Source organism: Procambarus clarkii, chromosome 69 (genome assembly GCF_040958095.1).
Source record: "Procambarus clarkii isolate CNS0578487 chromosome 69, FALCON_Pclarkii_2.0, whole genome shotgun sequence".
Lineage (NCBI taxonomy): Eukaryota > Metazoa > Arthropoda > Malacostraca > Decapoda > Cambaridae > Procambarus > Procambarus clarkii.
This window is the reverse complement of record NC_091218.1, coordinates 17,716,101-17,735,202: the sequence shown is the minus strand read 5'-3', so window position 1 is coordinate 17,735,202 and position 19,102 is coordinate 17,716,101. Positions and strand designations below refer to the sequence as shown.

Here is a 19,102-nt window from a genome sequence, read left to right as displayed (position 1 = left end):
CCCTGCGCTCAATAATGGACAATATAATAACACAGGCGTCCATATATTGTCTGCTCTGGCGATAGGATTCTGGGAGGGAAATTTAGAACGGGACATAATTATGGGGCATATATTGTGTTTAATAGTGCTGCTGCGTACATAACAAAAGACACCAATCTACTCTCGTTCCCATAATGCCCTACAGGGATTTGATAGAGAGAGAGAGAGAGAGAGAGAGAGAGAGAGAGAGAGAGAGAGAGAGAGAGAGAGAGAGAGAGAGAGAGAGAGAGAGAGAGTTCCTTATATGACAGTTTCAAAGTCATGAAATAAGGGAGTTTCTAGGAGCAGGCTTCACATGAGCTGAGGTAGGTTAACAGCTCTTGCTTGTAGTTTCACAAAGCACATTATTTGATATCCCTTATAAACCCTAGTCTTAGTTAAAAAAAAAAAAAAAACGCGAGTCAGAGGGGGGGGGGGAGGTGGTGGACATCCCAAAGAAAGTTGAGCAACAGCTCCTGTTATCAATTGTGTCATAAGGTGTTGCACTACATCAAAGTTCATCAAGCAGGTAAAGTTCAAGTGAACTTAGTGCCCAATCATTATAGCAATTCAAACATATTATCTATATACATATAAATATACCAAGGAATAACATAACATGCACTTCAACACGGTATCCTTTCGAGGTGTTCATCAAGGTCCTTTTTGAAGACAGTAAGAAGAGTTCAGAAAGAGGCATAACTAGCGTCCAGTGTTCAAGAGGTAACTTGATAAACACCTCCACCGGCTACCTGATCAACCGGGCTGTGATTCACGTCACAGACTACGTGCAGCAGCGTCTAACAATCAGGTTGACCAATGCTGCTGTTCACCCAAAGCCTCAGTCTCTCGCTGGGTAGAGGAACATCTTATCACAACACCACAACCAGAATCCCTGATCAGAGACTGGGTCGAGGGAGAACATCGATCCTCGGACCCAACTCAAGGTAACTAATTACAGGAGGAATGGCACAGTGCCACAGGAAGCCCGTCAGTACTCACCAGGGCCAGGATGCGGGGCCGGTTCCGCTGCAGCAGGAGCGAGGGGTCCGGCTGCCAGGAGCAGCAGCAGGAGGAGGAGGGGCAGCAGGAGACGTTGTGGGGGGCAGGGGGTGCCAGGGAGGAAGCAGGGGGTGCCAGGGAGGAAGCACCGCACCCCCTGGACCCATCTCACCATCCTCGCCGCCTCCCCTCACATCTGTAACAATACACATCATAACTATTATTTCTAGTCAGACTTCCTATTTCTATATCATACGTTAAAACTAAATTGGTAAACATTCAAAATACCACGTTAATATATTTCACAAGTTTGATTCAAATATTTAAAAGTTTAAACCACAATGAACCGTTTCACATCAACTGCCACAAGTCATGTGGTCAGTGACACGATAATACATGAGAAAGTATAAGAAATTTTGTTTTAAAATAATTTTAGGATCCAGTTATTAAAATCCAGTTCAAGATCCAGTTATCACATTTACGTTCAGTGGCTACGTGGTATCAGGTATCGCACCCACTGCTGCCAACACGATCGAATCCCGCCACAAGCACGTTTCACCCCACACCGCTTGCATCAAGACCAATCAGAACTGGAGAAAGGCGCAATAGTAAGAGTCAATCAGCCAATGGCAATAACCATTACTCACCCCAACCATCCGGCCAATCATAAATGAATTAGCTGCCCCAGCCAATGACAGGACAGCTTTCTTCTCCAAAGTGGCCACAATTTAAGTGACGCAATTTTGGGAGCTGGTCAGTCCTTAGACCTCAGTGCTGGTTGATACCTGGTTGCTGTAGCCAGTTCTGGGTCTCTTTCTTCCCTTACAGAATGCCAGACAAGGAAAGATGGGTAGGGGGTGTATTCTTCATTGTATGGTGGGTTGACTCCTATTTCATGCTATATCTACTTTTCAAAATTATTTAATGTGTGTGTGTGTGTGTGTGTGTGTGTGTGTGTGTGTGTGTGTGTACTCACCTAGTTGTGCTTGCGGGGGGTGAGCTCTGGGTCTTTGGTCCCGCCTCTCAACCGTCAATCAACAGGTGTACAGGTTCCTGAGCCTATTGGGCTCTATCATATCTACACTTGAAACTGTGTATGGAGTCAGCCTCCACCACATCACTTCCTAATGCATTCCATTTGTCAACCACTCTGACACTAAAAAAGTTCTTTCTAATATCTCTGTGGCTCATTTGGGCACTCAGTTTCCACCTGTGTCCCCTAGTGCGTGTGCCCCTTTTGTTAAATAGCCTGTCTTTATCAACCCTGTCGATTCCCTTGAGAATCTTGAATGCGGGGATCATGTCCTCCCTAACTCTTCTGTCTTCCAACGAAGTGAGGTTCAATTCCCGTAGTGTGTGTGTGTGTGTGTGTGTACTCACCTAGTTGTACTTGCAGGGGTTGAGCTCTGGCGCTTTGGTCGAAGTGTACGTGTGCGCGCGCTTGCGATTGTGAAAAAGAGAAAGGAAGGAACCAGAGGAACCAGTGGAAAGGAGGCACCCACAGACTCCAAACAGCAGCATTTGCCAAGGACAACAGGACCTAGTCGAGAATTCTGGTTCAAACATGACTACAGCACTGAGCCGACCTCTCATGGTGTTAAAATGAGAACTTTGTAACATATCAGACTGCGAGCAGCGGCGTCTAACAGCCTGGCTGGCCAGATCACCAACTTGGAGGTCTGTTCGGAGACCTGGCCGCGAGAGCATTAGTCCTGGAAGAGTCTATAGACTTCATCCATCTCTGCTTGACCAGGCAGGTATCAAGGAGTCATTGTATCAGATGATGAAGAGTTTGAAAGGAACGGCCCAGGAGCTAAAAGACCAGCGACTCTTACGCCAAAGAGAGGAAGGAAGAGAAGAACGAAGAGATTAAAGAATTAAAAACAAAGAAACCTGAAGAACAGTGTGAGATGCGATGTTCCATGGTAACATTTGATCTAAGAATGTGTGAAGGCGGGTGTGTTGTGGGGGTCACGTGACCTCGGTGGTTACCAACGCTTCCTCCCTCTAGTTAAACAGTTTAAGATTACCATAAAGCCCCGGACGGTCATGAGAGGTCGTGGAGCGCGACGAGCGACCTGGACAACGGTGGGGAGTGACCTGGGGAGGGTGGAAGGCCATGGGGAGGGAGGGGAAGAAAGAAGGAACACTTGGTCCAGCCTTCAGCGTATTCCCACAACGTATCATGGAGGTACCGCCTGCTGGTGTCGTCACCTCACCCCATGTACACCTCTTAACAACATCGAGCCGAAAAGATGAGTCTCCCCTTTGAGAATTATTCTATCAAGCCTGACCTGACTAGGAGGTCGGAGATATACAGACATGAACTATCTTAACATCTAATCACCACAAGGGTCACCATGACTACTGCGGTACCGCCAAGACACCCGACACAAGGTCCCACCCAGACCTCTACACCTCCTGCCCCTACAAGGGTACCTCTACACATTTCCTTCAAGAAGTTCCGGACTAACCGGGCTGTGGTGGATATATGGGCCTGCGGGCCGCACCTAACTACAGCCTGGTGGTGGACCAAACTCTCACGAGTCAAGTCTGGCCTTGGGCCGAACTTGGGGAGTAGAACTCCCAGAATCCCCATCAAGCAGGTAGGTATCAAGGTACACCTCGTGCCTCTACAAGGGTACCTCATCACCTCCATGGAATGGATTAAGAAATTATGACATCAGATTGCCCTCCGATGGTTCCTAATACTACCCGGGAGCAACAATTACTTAGTACTACATCTGGTTAATTATCACTGGACTGTCTAATCATACATATAAGGTCTTTAGTCACCATCAGAGGATCTAATTGCCACATGCAAGCACCTTAACCACCGAACTGGTTTCAATAGCTCAATAATCATCGCACCATTACAGAACCTCTAATCATTTCAATTATAAGTCCAATTACCATTTCACAGTGTAATCGCTGATCTAAATAGCTCAACTCGAGCCCAGGGAATTCATACCGATAAAAGATACAGGCGGGAGGCCCAGGTATCACAATAGATACAACAACAGGGCCGTTGGTCACCTGGGCACGTGGTGAGGGTTGGTTACAGTAACAATGCTGGTAACAGGCAACACGAGCCTCATTCACCAGGGCAGGAAGTGTGAGGCAAGAGAGGATACTGGTGCTACATTTCATTGGTCAAAAGTCAAGCGACTTGGAGCTACTCCCGTGATATTTAGGGAAAGGCGGAGGGAAAGAGAGAGAGAGAGAGATTGTGGGGATTGAGCTTCGGCTTTCTGGTCCTACCTTTCAACCGTCAATCAACAGATGTACAGATTCCTGAGCCCATTTTGCTCTATCATATCTACGTTTGAAACTGTGTATGGAGTCTGTCTCCACCACATTATTTCCAAATGCATTCCATTTATTAACTACACTGACACTTAAAAAAATATTTCTAATGTATTTATGGGTCATTTGGCATTCAATTTTCACCTTTGTCCACTTTTGCGCGTGCCCCTTGTGTTAAATAAAGTGTCTTTGCCTACCTTATCAATTCCTTCGAGAATCTTGTATGTGGTGATCATGTCCCCCCCTAACTCTCCTGTCTTCCAGCGACTTAAAGATTAATTCCCGTAGTCTCTCCTCATAGTTCATGCCCCTCAGTTCGGGTACTAGTCTGATGGCAAACCTCTGACCTTTCTCCACTTTAGTGTGTGTGCGTGTGTGTACTCACCTAGTTCACCTAGTTGTACTCACCTAGTTGTGCTTGCGGGGGTTGAGCTCTGGCTCTTTGGTCCCGCCTCTCAACCGTCAATCAACAGGTATACAGGTTCCTGAGCCTATTGGGCTCTATCATATCTACACTTGAAACTGTGTATGGAGTCAACCTCCACCACATTGCTTCCTAATGCAATGTGTGCGTGTGTGTGCGTGCGTGCGTGCGTGCGTGTGTGTGTGTGTGTGTGTGTGTGTGTGTGTGTGTGTGTGTGTGTGTGTGTGTGTGTGTGTGTGTGTGTGTGTGTGTATGTGTGTGTGTGCGCGTGTGTGCGCGTGTGTGCGTGCATGCATGTGTCATTGAGTGAGACAGCAACATTTTCACCAAGCCAGAAGGGCATTAAGTAGTGACAGGCAGCTCTTGTTGATGTTCGTGCTGCTGATGTGCCCGTTCTTAATGCTGCCGCCACCAAGGTCGAGATGCTGGGCGATTAAAAGTGTGACTGACTGGAAGTCGGGGTGAGTGAGTAGCAGATGCATACTGGATGTCTACCTCTTGATGATTTCAAGCGTTCAAGCCCTGTGGCCAGCCTCTCCATGGTGATTATCTAGGCTGTGGGGCGTTGCTTGTCTTCATAGTCCGGTGGCCCACATAGCCATCACAGTCAGCGTGATCTGGTAACTCCAGCAGAAGATGAGGAGCTGGGAAGAGTTGGAGAATTGGGGAGGTGGAGTTAAGATAGAGGGGTGGAGAGCAGTTGAGGCAGGGCGGAGAGCGGGGAGGAACATTAACGGCTCTGGAGAATACCGGTCTCCTGCTCTCGCAAGGAATTACTGAAATGTGTGGATTTGGAACCAGTACGTATAATACAGATGTTGGTAAGGCTGTCTCTAGCCGGCATGCCGAAGAATATAATCTGAGGGATTATAGGCATTCCCAATAAGTTAGGAGGTTTAGACTTACAAGAGTAGACGGCTTCTAACTCCTGTTAGCAAGCTTTCCCTTCCCATAGCTCATGGTAAGCCTTACCCACTAGTTCTGCTTGGGAAAACGATCCGTCAATCAGTTTACAAGCAGGTACCCAATTACTGATGGGAGAATAGTGGGGAAGAGTTAAGGACTGACGATCTGTCAATACTCATGGCCAGGGATCGAATCCTTCTTCTGACAGTTTTACGTTCAATATCGAGTCGATTAAAGCTCTTAGTATTGATCTACGATCATTAGCCTAGACACACCAGGCTAATGAGTCAAGAGATGTCAGAAAGGGTTTCTTCATTGTAAAAGTTACCAATAAAAGGAAATGGACAAACGAAAAAGTGGTTAAAGCTCATTCAATGCACGATTTCAAATGTAAATGTGATAAGAGAAACTACAGAACAGTCATTGCATCACACACACATCAAACTAGAAGCTTGCATATGAGAACTGGACAAGTTTCCGCTGGAGTTACAGTCAGCCAGGCTGCCAAGTCTAGCCATAACCTTCAACAAGGTTACCTTGCCATGATTGGTAAAGGTAAACTAAATCTACTTACTAAAAAGTAGGGCCGCAAAAGATACTTTTAAGACAATTTTATGAAATTAAAGGCTATACAATACCCTCTAAATATGATGAGTATAACTTGTTTACCGCAATTGATGTTCAAGAGTGACTTTGATATAAACTCTTTAAAAGTAAAACTGACCAAATAGAAGACCTGGTCAGAGACCGGGCAGCAGAGACTGATCTTCTAAACCAATTCAAATTATGGTTAGAAAGGAAGAACTTAGGCACTAACGCTTGATCATGCAAGCATATCATGTTGAGTGCACGCACGCACGCGCGCACACACACACGCACACACACAGGGGGCCTGGTGGCTGAGTGGACAGCACTCAGGACTTGTAATCCTGGAGACTGGGGTTCGATCCCAGGCGATGGCGGAAAACAAATGGGGAGTTTCTTTCACCCTGACACCCCCGTTACCTAGCAGTAAATAGGTACCTGGGAGTTAGACAGCTGTTACGGGCTGCTTCCTGTGTGTGTGTGTGTGTGGGTGTGTGAAAAAATTAATAAAATTGATCGTTGATTGACAGTTGAGAGGCGGGGACCAAAGAGCAGAAGCTCAACCCCCGCAAGCACAACTAGGTACCTGCTTGATGGGGTTCTAGTTCTTCTACTCCTCAAGCCCGAACCAAGACCAGACTTGACTTGTGAGAGCTTGGTCCAATAAGCTGTTGCTTGTTAGGTAAGTAGGTAAGTACAAGAGACGAACAAGATCTCTAGGCGGCGAACCATCACACACACGCTCACTGGAAAGACAGGCGCATTTCCCACCTGTCTAAGAGTGGATTCTGGCTGGTTTGCCTTCACGGTATTGACCAAGTTTAAAGACAATGGTTATTGTAACCAGTCTCTCGACCAAAGGTTATTGCGAACGGATTTGGTGGGCAGGTATCCAGGCACGAATCTGTCTTTTTCTAGTTCTCATTTGCTTACTGCACGAACTGGAATATCGAGTATCGCAAGAACACTAGGCAGAACCGGATATTGCAAGAGAACTAAAGAATAGCTATTACGCATGGGGAGAGACGGGTATTGCAAGATCATCGATGACTGACAATTACACTAGTGAAAGCCGGGAATTGCAGACGTTAATGCTCGGTTAATGGCCAAAATACATATGAATGTTGCAAATGCTTTGTGAATGTTTACTGCATTCTGCACCAAATTCCTGCGAGCAGCATTATAATTTATTAAGATAATCTGTGCAATCAACCTTTGTTAATGTCAAGATATAACTGCTTCATACAGCTACTAACAACTTTGGTGATCCGATGACAGCATGTCAGAAAATGTGAGAGCTGGATGTAACGGTGTGATGTTATGGGAATGGATGCAAGGGTGGATGCGAGGGTGTAATGTTATGGGGTGGATACGAAAGGAGGACGTTTAGAAGAGGGTGAATGTGAGAGGGAATGTGAGGAGAGAACGTTGGGGATGGATGTGTGGGAAGGATGATGGGAAAGGACACACCAACGAGCCCCCATCCAACAAAGTTATCTGACAAGATGACTCCTCAACCTTAAGTTCCAGATAATTACAATTCTCTCCGGTAGTTTCAACAAGAGTTTTAATCTCATAACCCCGCGGAACTTGATCAGTCTATATTACTTTCCAAAAACTAAGAAAACACATTAAAACAGAAAGATTTTGACAATGATGACAAAAAACAAAGAGAAAAATCATATAAATGCGTCAAAGTTGGGCAACACAGGGAATTGGATTCCTGATCAGGCAAGGAAAACAAGAGGAAAGTCAGAAAAAGCTGGCTTACAAAGGCGCCTGGATTCCTTTCTGGGCCGAGACGGTGAAACTATAGATGAGTGAAGAGGGTAACAAAGAGCATCGCATTCCTCTCCCGCCAATCGATCACAAAAACAATCGGATTTGGGAACACGGGAGGATTCCCGAAGCGGTATTGGACACAAGGGAGAGGAAATCCTGAAGCGGCTTTGGACAACATGGGATAGGAAATCCTGAAGTGGTATTGAACACCAGAGAGAGAGAGAATTCTGAAGCGGTACTGGACACCGGGAAGATGGCATCCTGAAGCGGTACTGGACACCAGGGAGATGGCATCCTGAAGCAGTATTGAGAAGGCCATCGTGCAGCAACTTTTGAGATCACAACTGGGTCTCACATGAGAGGGGGTGCACAACGCCCTCGACAAGGCAAGGTCCTTGTGGAAGAAGACTGGGAGTAGGAGCCTTGGGCCCCATGACAGATGGGGCCAAGCACTCGCGATATCAGTTTGCATCTAACGCCACACTACAAGCGCCAATGAACCACTTGTCTCCCGTAGACAACATGATCGCCCAACAGTCGCTCAGAGCTCTGGTCGTAACAGATGAGTGAAAGTTGACATACCATGACACCTTGTTTGCCACGCCGTCAACATTTACCTGAGGAACGGGTCCTTTGTCACTCACTAGGGCGCTCAACCGGTCAGGTTAGCCGTCTGTTGTACTGGTGGATGTTGTGTCATAACGTAAATCTGGAACGATGCTTATAACGCTGGAAACGAGTACTGTGTTCGAGCAGGAGGACAAGCAGCTAAGTGTGCCACAAGCACAGGAAAGGCGAAGCAATCGACCTGGCTCCGCTGACTCACCAGCAGGTCTGGCAAGTGTGTGTACTCACCTAGTTGTGCTTGCGGGGGTTGAGTTCTGGCTCTTTGGTCCCGCCTCTCAACTGTCAATCAACTGGTGAGGTTGATTATATATGTGTGAGAGAAAGAGAGGGGGAGAAAGTGAGAGAGAGGGAGGGGGACCCCCCTTCTCCTAATATGGGAACGAAGATAATAGAAGCTGATTAAAGATGTGAATAGAGAAAGGAAGGGAAAAGAGGATTATAAGAAAATACGAAGAAGCTGGCATAGCCGAGCAACAAACACAAGAGAAGCAAGGAGAAAATCAACCAATTTGCCATGCAGAAACAAGCAAGACTAGACCACACGAGCACTCAATCATGCAGGGATGAAAGGCATGCCACAATTAATTAACCAGTCCGTCAATGGAGTAGGCATGTGGGAACAGGTAAGCCGAGGCCACACTCAGCACCTGGTCATAATCAACAGGTGTGCTGGAGCTCCTAGTCAGGCACCTGGGGAGGCTGAGGCGGCACCCACGGCACGTGGTAATTACCTTATCTTACATTGCGTTGATTCCGAGGATCAATGGCCCCGCGGCCCGGTCTCTGAACAGGTGGTCTGCTCAACCAGGCTGTTGGATGCGGCTGCTCGCAGCCTGACGTGTGAATCCCAGCCTGGTTGATCTGGTATTCTTTGGAGGTGTTTATCGAGTTCTCTTTTCAACATCGTGAGAGGCCGGCCAGTTATGCCCCTTATGTGTAGTGGAAGCGTGTTGAACAGTCGTGGCCGTTTATGATGATAGTGTGTATCAAAGCGCACCTGTTTCACCTCTGCTTTTCAACGGGATTATTTTCGTGTACAGATTTGGAACCAGTACCCCCCTAATATTTTCCAAGTGTAAATTATTATGCATCTCTTTCGCCTGAGCTCTTAGAGAAAACAGATTTAACATTTTTAATAGGTCTCAATAATTTAGATGTTTCAATAGATTCTAGCACTAAAGGCTCTCTGCATGCTCTCCAGCTTTGAATGGGGCTGTTAGTGTGCAACAATATTCCAACCTAGAGAGCATTATTGTCTTCAAAAGTATCATTGGTATGGCAACTCTTGTTTGAAAGGTTCTTGTTATCCAACCTGTATTTTGTCTGACAGTTGTGACAGCTACTTTATTGTGTTCATTAAAAGTAAACACTCTCCCGCTACTCATAAGGGGCATAACTGGCCGGCCTCTCTCGGTGTTACATAAAGAGAACTCGACAGTACCCACACCATCCCCAGTACCCACACCCCTGCCCCAGTACCCACACCCCAGCCCCAGTACCCACACTATCCCCAGTACCCACACCCCAGCCCCAGTACCCACACTATCCCCAGTACCCACACCCCAGCCCCAGTACCCACACTATCCCCAGTACCCACACCCCAGCCCCAGTACCCACACCCCTGCCCCAGTACCCGAGCGGTAACAAAAAAAAAACACAACAACAAATATATAGCGAAGACTAGGTAGTAACAGTAGTAGTCGTCGTAGTAGACAACAGGAGTGTAGTACTACTAGTAATAACATTAGTACTGTATACTGTATAGAATTTGTACATGTGAACGACTGATAATAATAGACCTTTTGATCTATTACGCGGTTACTGGCTAGCAAGAGGTGTATTTAGTGATTTTATGGATGAAATACAAGCGAAAGACTACACAAATGCAACATACTTTTTTGAGAGTTGCGTTGGGCGGATTCACACACAATATGGGGAGAATGTGTGTGTGTATGGTATGGGGATGGGGGGGGGGGGAGAAGGGGAATCACATACTGTACCACAACTTTCACAACCACCCCCCCCCCATCTCTCACATCATCACTTACACCTGTATTCACCGGTAGTTAATGACTTTACAGGTGGATAAAAACACCCACAAGACGCAGCCAATTCTCACAGCGGCAGCTTCCTCTTGAAGACAAAAAAAGTGATGCCCATCTGTGTTACACTAACCTGGCTCACTTGCTCTCTCTCTCTCATCCATACCCACTCCCCCCCCCCCCTCAACACTTTCAATTTGGTCGTCTTTTTCACTCTTGCCACCGCCCCCCCCTCTCTCTCTCTATTTCGTCTCTGTGTCTCCCTGTTTTTAAATAACATGAAGATATATAAAGTGAAATAGAGAAAGCAAACATAATGATTGAGTAACTAGACCAAAAACCGAAGATAATAGCAATAGTGAATAGACGAAAAAACAAGATGTTAATATTTTTGCTATTAACATACTAAGATGCCTGGACATTTATGCATATACCTGAGACCAATATGATAGATTAAGCAGTGTGTTATGTTGAAATCCCCACCTCGCAGAATGTCAAACAGGAGCATGTGATCAGCACCCAAAATTAGCTAGCACTGCCAAACTTTGGGTGCACAATGAGCATATCCTGAAGCACACGGGGAGTATAAAAACACGGGGTAGGATAAGTAATACGAAAGCTCCAAATACACGAGAAGCGAGTCAGGAGAAAATTAAATAAATAACTGCAATTTAATGTAAAAAAACAAGCGGAAAAAGGGGGAGGTAAGACCCGACAATAATAGAGTTTCAAGAAATGAGTTAGGAACCGGGAATGAGAGAGGAGACGGAGACAAGGGGAGGTTTAGGAAGCGGACCTCTTATTGAGCTCTCAACAGCTTGCCGACAAAGACTTTTTCACAGCGACCTTCCCTAGTTGCATAAACAGGGCGCCTGCAGCTGCTGCTGCTATAGAAGCCTCCCTTCCCCCTCTCTCTCTCTCTCTCTCTCTCTCTCTCTCTCTCTCTCTCTCTCTCTCTCTCTCTCTCTCTCTCTCTCTCTCTCTCTCTCTCTCTCTCTCTCCCTCTCCCTCTCCCTCCCACCAATATCGTGGGCTGGACTACAACAAGCGCTAAAGTCATCGAACAGAGTCCGAGAAGTTTTAATTGTGCGCCTATAACCAGTAAGCCACTTAGGAGATATAAAAGTTGAGCCTCCATCCCTCCTTGCATCCTTCCATCCTGTCAACCATTCACTCGTCGTCTCGTCCATCCATATACCACGAGGTTACAACTCAAGATGTTTCCAAGGATCGATGTTCCCTCGGCCCGTTTTCTTACCAAGTATCAAGGTTGGAGGCCTGGTCATCCTGGCTTTTAGATGCCGCGATCTTACATATGAATCACAGCACGGTTGATCAGGTATCTTTAGGAAGAGTTCATCAAGTTCCATTTTAAACACCGAGTGTTAAGTTAGCCGAGCATATGAAGACTCTGACACACAGCTGGCTACATCTTTATCCATTAATATGATTGTAACTTGACATTAAGTAAAGTTTATTCCCAATAAAAGCTAATCATAAGCTCAGCAAATATATGAGTTTCTAGGAATAGGCTTCAGATGAGCTGATGTAGGATAACATCTCTTAGCTTATAATTTCATTAGGATCATCAGCTCCATACCTAATCAACACCAGTCTGAGAGAGAGAGAGAGAGAGAGAGAGAGAGAGAGAGAGAGAGAGAGAGAGAGAGAGAGAGAGAGAGAGAGAGAGAGAGAGAGAGAGAGAGAGGTTATCTTGAGATGATTTCGGGGCTTTAAGTGTCCCCGCGGCCCGGTCCTCGACCAGGCCTCCACCCCCAGGAAGCAGCCCGTGACAGCTGACTAACATCCAGGTACCTATTTTACTGCTAGGTAACAGAGGCATAGGGTGAAAGAAACTCTGCCCATTATTTCTCGCCGGCGCCTGGGATCGAACCCAGGACCACAGGATCACAAGTCCAGCGTGCTGTCCGCTCGGCCGACCGGCTCCCGAGAGAGAGAGAGAGAGAGAGAGAGAGAGAGACTGAAAGCATATACGCACCGTCAACTTCCTCCCCGCCTATCAGGATCAAGCATCATTTTATCACTTGTTCAAAAAAACTGGTCCTTGGCTTGGGGCAGAAAGCCCCTCTGTCTAACACTCTCCTCTGTCATCCCCGCCGTTTATGGCGCCACCGCTCTTCTTCCTGCTAGAAAGTCCGTCAGAAATATGCAGACATACGAGAGGCTGGGGAAGGGGGGGGGGGGAGCGAACTCCCTCCCCCCAACTCTCCAAACAGATGGGTCTCCAGGAATTTTGGGACCTCAGGCAACAGGCAGCTGAGGTTCCAGAACTCTGCCTCTGCAGACGGGCCATACAAAAAAATCTAGACATTCTGGGGGCATGACCTCCAACCATGATGGTTGGAGGTCCCCCCCTTTTTCTAGGCAGGACAAGACCATAACCACCACTCTCCAGGCAGCACGGTGCCCAAGAACCACCACTCTCCAGGCAGCACAGGGGCCCAAGAACCACCACTCTCCAGGCAGCACAGGGGCCCAAGAACCACCACTCTCCAGGCAGCACAGGGGCCCAAGAACCACCACTCTCCAGGCAGCACAGGGGCCCAAGAACCACCACTCTCCAGGCAGCACAGGGGCCCAAGAACCACCACTCTCCAGGCAGCACAGGGGCCCAAGAACCACCACTCTCCAGGCAGCACAGGGGCCCAAGAACCACCACTCTCCAGGCAGCACAGGGGCCCAAGAACCACCACTCTCCAGGCAGTACAGGGGCCCAAGAACCACCCTTACCAGACAGGGTCCAGGTAAAGCACCCGTGCCACTCGTCAGCCTAGAGGGACGGATGCCTATAATTTACTGCTAATGCTCCAGGAGAAAGTATAATAGTAGCCTTAACCAGATTCTCAATTATCCGTATATTGTTATATTTTTTACAGTTGAACAAAACTAATCAAAGCGCAGCTGTTCCCCAATTCTATCTTTTGAACCCTTTTACCATTACAAGCTTGAGACAAAATAAAAATATATACGATAGACATTTCAACGTATTAACATCGCATGACTGAGGTACATAGATCAAAATCCAGATGAACAAATGTTCATTTTGATTTTAAGATAAGAAGCTTGATAAATGGATAGGTTTACACAATAGCCATAATGTCTAGAAACTTGATTGAATTTAAACCACTGAAAGTCGAATTTGAGAGTGGTCTTCCCAGATGGTCACCTGAGGGTGAAGCCAATCAGATCTACACACACCTGATGGCCAAACCAGCTAGAACTCCACATATCTGAAGGCTAAGACAGCCAAGGCAACCTCTGATTCTTAATTGGATTCCCAGGTAGGCTTGGCCGCTTGCCCCCCCCTGTACACCTCCGCACTTGGGAAGGGAAGGGAAGGGGAGGGAAGATAGTGCAGTCGGTACTGACCCAGTTCTGAGGTCAACCACCAGTACTGACGACCTGGTATTGACCCGGTAGTGACGATCCAGTATTTAGTCATGCTAAGGCGATGAAGAGTTGCAAAGGGAAAAAAGAACCGATGAGCAAAGGTTTTTTTGGGCTATCTTTAATTCATATTTTTTCCTTCCCTAGCATTCACCGCCTCCTTGGCTGATGGCCTGTTAAAACAAGCTGTTAGTGCTTGCAACTCGCAATCCAACGTAGTCATCGCAAACCAGAAGATCAAGAAGGGTTTAATTGGTAATTTATCTCACAATGAAAGGGAGAATATCAAATGCCTCTGCCTCTCCTTCAGTGAAAGAGTCCCCCCCCCAAAAAAAAAAAATGAAGAATGAAATGGACAGAGTTATGGGACGGGAAACTACGGAATGTGGGAGAGAAAAGCTAGTAGATACGAGGATAAAAGGGAACAAAAGTTGAAGGAACAAGAGATGGAAAGAGGGCTAACGAACCTGGGCTCAAACTGGCCTTCGCTAATTAAAGAGAATATCCTTTAAAAATTTGCTGGTGCTTAGAAACGTTGCGGAATTGAGGGAAGAGGAGTGGGGGAAGATAGAGAGGAATGACGGAGAGAGAAAAGAGGAAGAAGAGGGGGAGAAGGGAGGGGGATGAAAAGGACGAGGGAAAAGGACAAGAAAAGTGTAGGGAAAAGTGAGGAAAAAGAACACGGATTAGGTGGAAGGGAAAGCTGAGAGAAAAGGGGGAGAAACCCCACAGGAAGGAGATGGAAAGGGAGTGAGATAAAAGAAAAAGATGGAAGAGAAAGCTGAAATAGAGATGAAGACGGTATTAAGGAAAATGAGGAAGAATAAAGGAACGGAAGAGGGGGCATGTTTAAAAAAAAAAAAAAGAGAGCTGCTCTCTAGGGTGGAATGTTGTTGCACACTCAGCCCCATTCAAAGCTGGAGAAATTGCGGACCTAGAGAGCGTGCAAAGATCTTTTACTGCTAGAATCCAATCAGTAACACATCTATATTATAAGGAACTGCTTAAAATTGTTACATCTGCATTTCCTAGAACGCAGATGGGAGAGAAACATAATAATTTACCCTGAAAAATACTAGGACTGGTTTTAAATCTGCACTCGGAAATAATAACACAAGAGACCATAAAATAATATCACAAAAATAGGAAAGATGCACATGTTAACAACATGCAAGCTCACCAAGGTATTGACAAGGTACACAAAATCGAAATGTTAACAAGAACCGGGGTCGGACGAGGGGAAGAAGCCAGAATGAGCCATGGTGATGAAAGAAAGTATGTCGAAGTGTAAGAAAAGCGAGCAAGTAGAATGAGCTGAAAATGCAAAGAGTATCTGTGATAACAAGCAAATGAGTAAGAAGCAAGACACTCAACAATAAAACGACGTGTCCCAGGAGCTGAAGCTCACCCTACAGGCACACACAGGTGAGTATAGACACCCACCAATATTGGGTGTGTGGTTATCAGGAGTGATCTATAATAGCCTTGTGCCTTTTTACAGAGGGGAGACGCGGGAAATAGGCAAGAAGAGGGGTTGAGGGGAAAACCTTAGCTGAGGAAGGGAATGGGGGAGGTGGAAGGGAAGGAAAATTTCAGAAAAATGGCCCGGAATAGATAAGACGACATGAAATCGAGAGAGAGAGAGAGCGAGAGAGAGAGAGAGAGAGAGAGAGAGAGAGAGAGAGAGAGAGAGAGAGAGAGAGAGAGAGAGAGAGAGAGAGAGAGAGAGAGAGAGAGAGAGAGAGAGACAGAGATATGGGAGGGGGGAGGGACACACACACATCAAATATTGCCTGAGAATCTTGCTGGAGTTCTATAACAAGGGTAAGATGGGCAGAATGCATATTTCTCGACTGTCAGAAGCATTTGATACGGTCCCGCACGAAAGACTCCTACTCAAACAGGGAAGCAGGCTGGTGTATCATGTAGTCCTACAGTGAGTCAGAGAGTATCTCTCAGGAAGAAAACAAAGAGTCACAGTGACGGCGAACACACCATAGTGGAGAGAGTTTATGAGCAGAGTACCACAAGGGTCAGTTCTAGGCCCATCCTGTTTCTATTGTAATCCAAATACCTGACAGGAAATTGGTTCCTTCATATCAATGTTTGCAGATGATGCAAACCTGATGAGAAGAATCAGGAGGCTCGACTTGTGAACATGGTACAATAGGCTATTACTTGGAGCGGCCTGCAGGGCCACATATTCAACTACAACCCGGTTGGTCAGGTCAGGCACTTCTTGCAAGAACTTATTTAATTGCTTCTAGAAGAAGACCGTCTTTGATATTCAGACAGTACTCTCTGATTGTGCCTATGACACATCTACGTCACACGCTCTGTTCTGCACTTGCTTCCGTATTTTTCGCTCCAGTATGTCGTTATACTGTGCAAATTTGGGACCTTTCCCTCCAGTATGTCGTTATACTGTGCAAATTTGGGACCTTTCCCTCCAGTATGTCGTTATACTGTGCAAATTTGGGACCTTTCCCTCCAGTATGTCGTTATATTGTGCAAATTTGGGACCTTTCCCTCCAGTATGTCGTTATACTGTGCAAATTTGGGACCTTTCCCTCCAGTATGTCGTTATACTGTGCAAATTTGGGACCTTTCCCTCCAGTATGTCGTTATACTGTGCAAATTTGGGACCTTTCCCTCCAGTATGTCGTTATACTGTGCAAATTTGGGACCTTTCCCTCCAGTATGTCGTTATACTGTGCAAATTTGGGACCTTTCCCTCCAGTATGTCGTTATACTGTGCAAATTTGGGACCTTTCCCTCCAGTATGTCGTTATACTGTGCAAATTTGGGACCTTTCCCTCCAGTATGTCGTTATACTGTGCAAACTTGGGACCTTTCCCTCCAGTATATTCCAGTTATATATTACTTGATACCTCTCTCGTCTCCTTTCCAGAGAGTACATTTGAGAGCTTTGAGACGGTCCCAATAATTTAGGTATTTTATCGTCTCTAAGCGTGCCGTATACGTTCTCTGTATTCCATTTAAAATATCTCTCCTTTGAAAGCGGAAATGAGTACAAATTAGTACTCAGGGCGGGAAATCACCATTGATTTAAACAGTATTAGTATTGATGTAATATCCCTGGAATTGAACGTTCTCATAATCCTTCCTATCATTTTCTTGGCCGACGCTATATTTGCTCGGTTATGTTCACTAAATGCCAGGTCGTCAGACATCATAATTCCCAGATCTTTTACATGTTGTTTTGCTTCAATGAGTAGGTCTGATTGTGTCTTATGCCCTGTATTTTGTTTCAGTTCATCACTACCACCGTGCCTAAGTACCTGGAACTTACCAGCGACTTTCCAAGCCCGGCGAGGGGCCAGGCTCGCGTGTTGAAAGTCTCGTACAGATACGCTTATATTGTCGAATTATTGATTCTGAAATTGGCCACCAGGGAAGAGGTGTACATAAATATACAAACATCAAACTTGTTTTTATGATCACATGAGACCGTTAAGCTTCAAGACAGTAAGTTAAGGCATTCCAAAGATACCAAAATAAAAGTTGAAAAATAAACATAACAAAACGATATGGTTTTCCTCTCCGGGGATGCCAAGATAGTCTACCTGCCCTTGATCTGTGTCTTCCCGGCTCTGTTCCGGCCTCCTGGTTGATGACGCTCCGATCGACCAGGCTGTTGGTCACCGCAGCTTGCAGTCCGTAGAAGGATGGATGGAGGCTCCTCGTTGCTGGACCAGTCCAGCAACGAGGAGGCCTGGTCGAAGACCGAGCCGTGGGAACGTAAAGCCCCGAAATCTTCGCAAGGTAAGGGTGCAATGGGAAGAGGTAGAAGAGATCAAGCTGAAGAATAGATAGGGAATGAGGGTGGAGATCGGCTTAGGGTGGAGGCGGGTTAGGGGCGGAGGACTTAGGGAGGACGCAGGAATAGGACGAAAGATGGTTTAGGGCGGAGGCACCTGGAGGGCGGAAGAGGTACAGTCCTTGGATAAAATTGGCGGCACTAATTGAGGTAAACACGAGGCAAGAGGCGCCAGTGTAAATAATAGGAGATTTACAGCTGAAAATAATGAAGGGTCCGTCGACAACAGTTTACTGCTCGCTGTGACACATACAACACAATATGGCATCTTTGGACAGTGAAACAAACATTTCTTTAGTATTTCAATACGTGTATTTGAGAGAGAGTGAGAGAGAGAGAGAGAGAGTGAGAGAGAGAGAGAGAGAGAGAGAGAGAGAGAGAGAGAGAGAGAGAGAGAGAGAGAGAGAGAGAGAGAGAGAGACAGAGAGAGAAAGAGAGAGAGAGAGAGAGAGAGAGAGAGAGAGAGAGAGAGAGAGAGAGAGAGAGAGAGAGAGAGAGAGAGAGAGAGAGAGAGAGAGAGAGAGAGAGAGAGACAGAGAGAGAAAGAAAGAGAGAGAGAGAGAGAGAGAGAGAGAGAGAGAGAGAGAGAGAGAGAGAGAGAGAGAGAGAGAGAGAGAGAGAGAGAGAGACAGACAGAGAAAGAAAGAGAGAGAGAGAGAGAGAGAGAGAGAGAGAGAGAGAGAGAGAGAGAGAGAGAGAGAGAGAGAGAGAGAGAGAGAGAGAGAGAGAGAGAGAGAGAGAGAGAGAATGTGATTAAGCTCCCGACAGACTTATCCTATCCCTCCATTCCTCCCTCTATCCCCAACTGTCCCAGCTGATTCACCATAACAGCAGTATCAGGCCATCACCAGTCACCCATAATCCCCTGCGCTCCAGATAGGTGTCACCTGTCACCTGTGTGGTTGACCTTTACCCTACCAGTGCCTGTGACTCCTAGCCCTCACGTTCTCTCTTCGGGTGGTTGACTGAGATGTGATTAAAGAGAAATGAGAAATGAGTGGTGAGTAACTGAGAACTGGTGAGTGATAGTACAGAACACGTCACACACAACGACCACCAATCATCTCTTCCCTAGAGTATCGACTTAGAAACAAACGATGAGCCTCTGAGAGTATCTCATGACATATCCATCCTCCCTTTTATGGTGTTCAGCTACATCAC

General features: G+C 46.4%; 1 protein-coding gene across 2 annotated transcripts in view; it reads right to left on the bottom strand.

The window, feature by feature from the left end:
• Positions 1–19,102, bottom strand: part of unc-5 — a 321,941-nt gene that overhangs the window by 282,049 nt on the left and 20,790 nt on the right. For both annotated transcript variants that reach the window (XM_069311103.1, XM_069311104.1), the window contains exon 2: positions 1,021–1,216. In XM_069311103.1, the coding sequence (XP_069167204.1) occupies positions 1,021–1,195 (175 nt within the window). In that variant the 5' untranslated portion in view covers positions 1,196–1,216. The remainder of the gene's footprint in view (positions 1–1,020; positions 1,217–19,102) is intronic.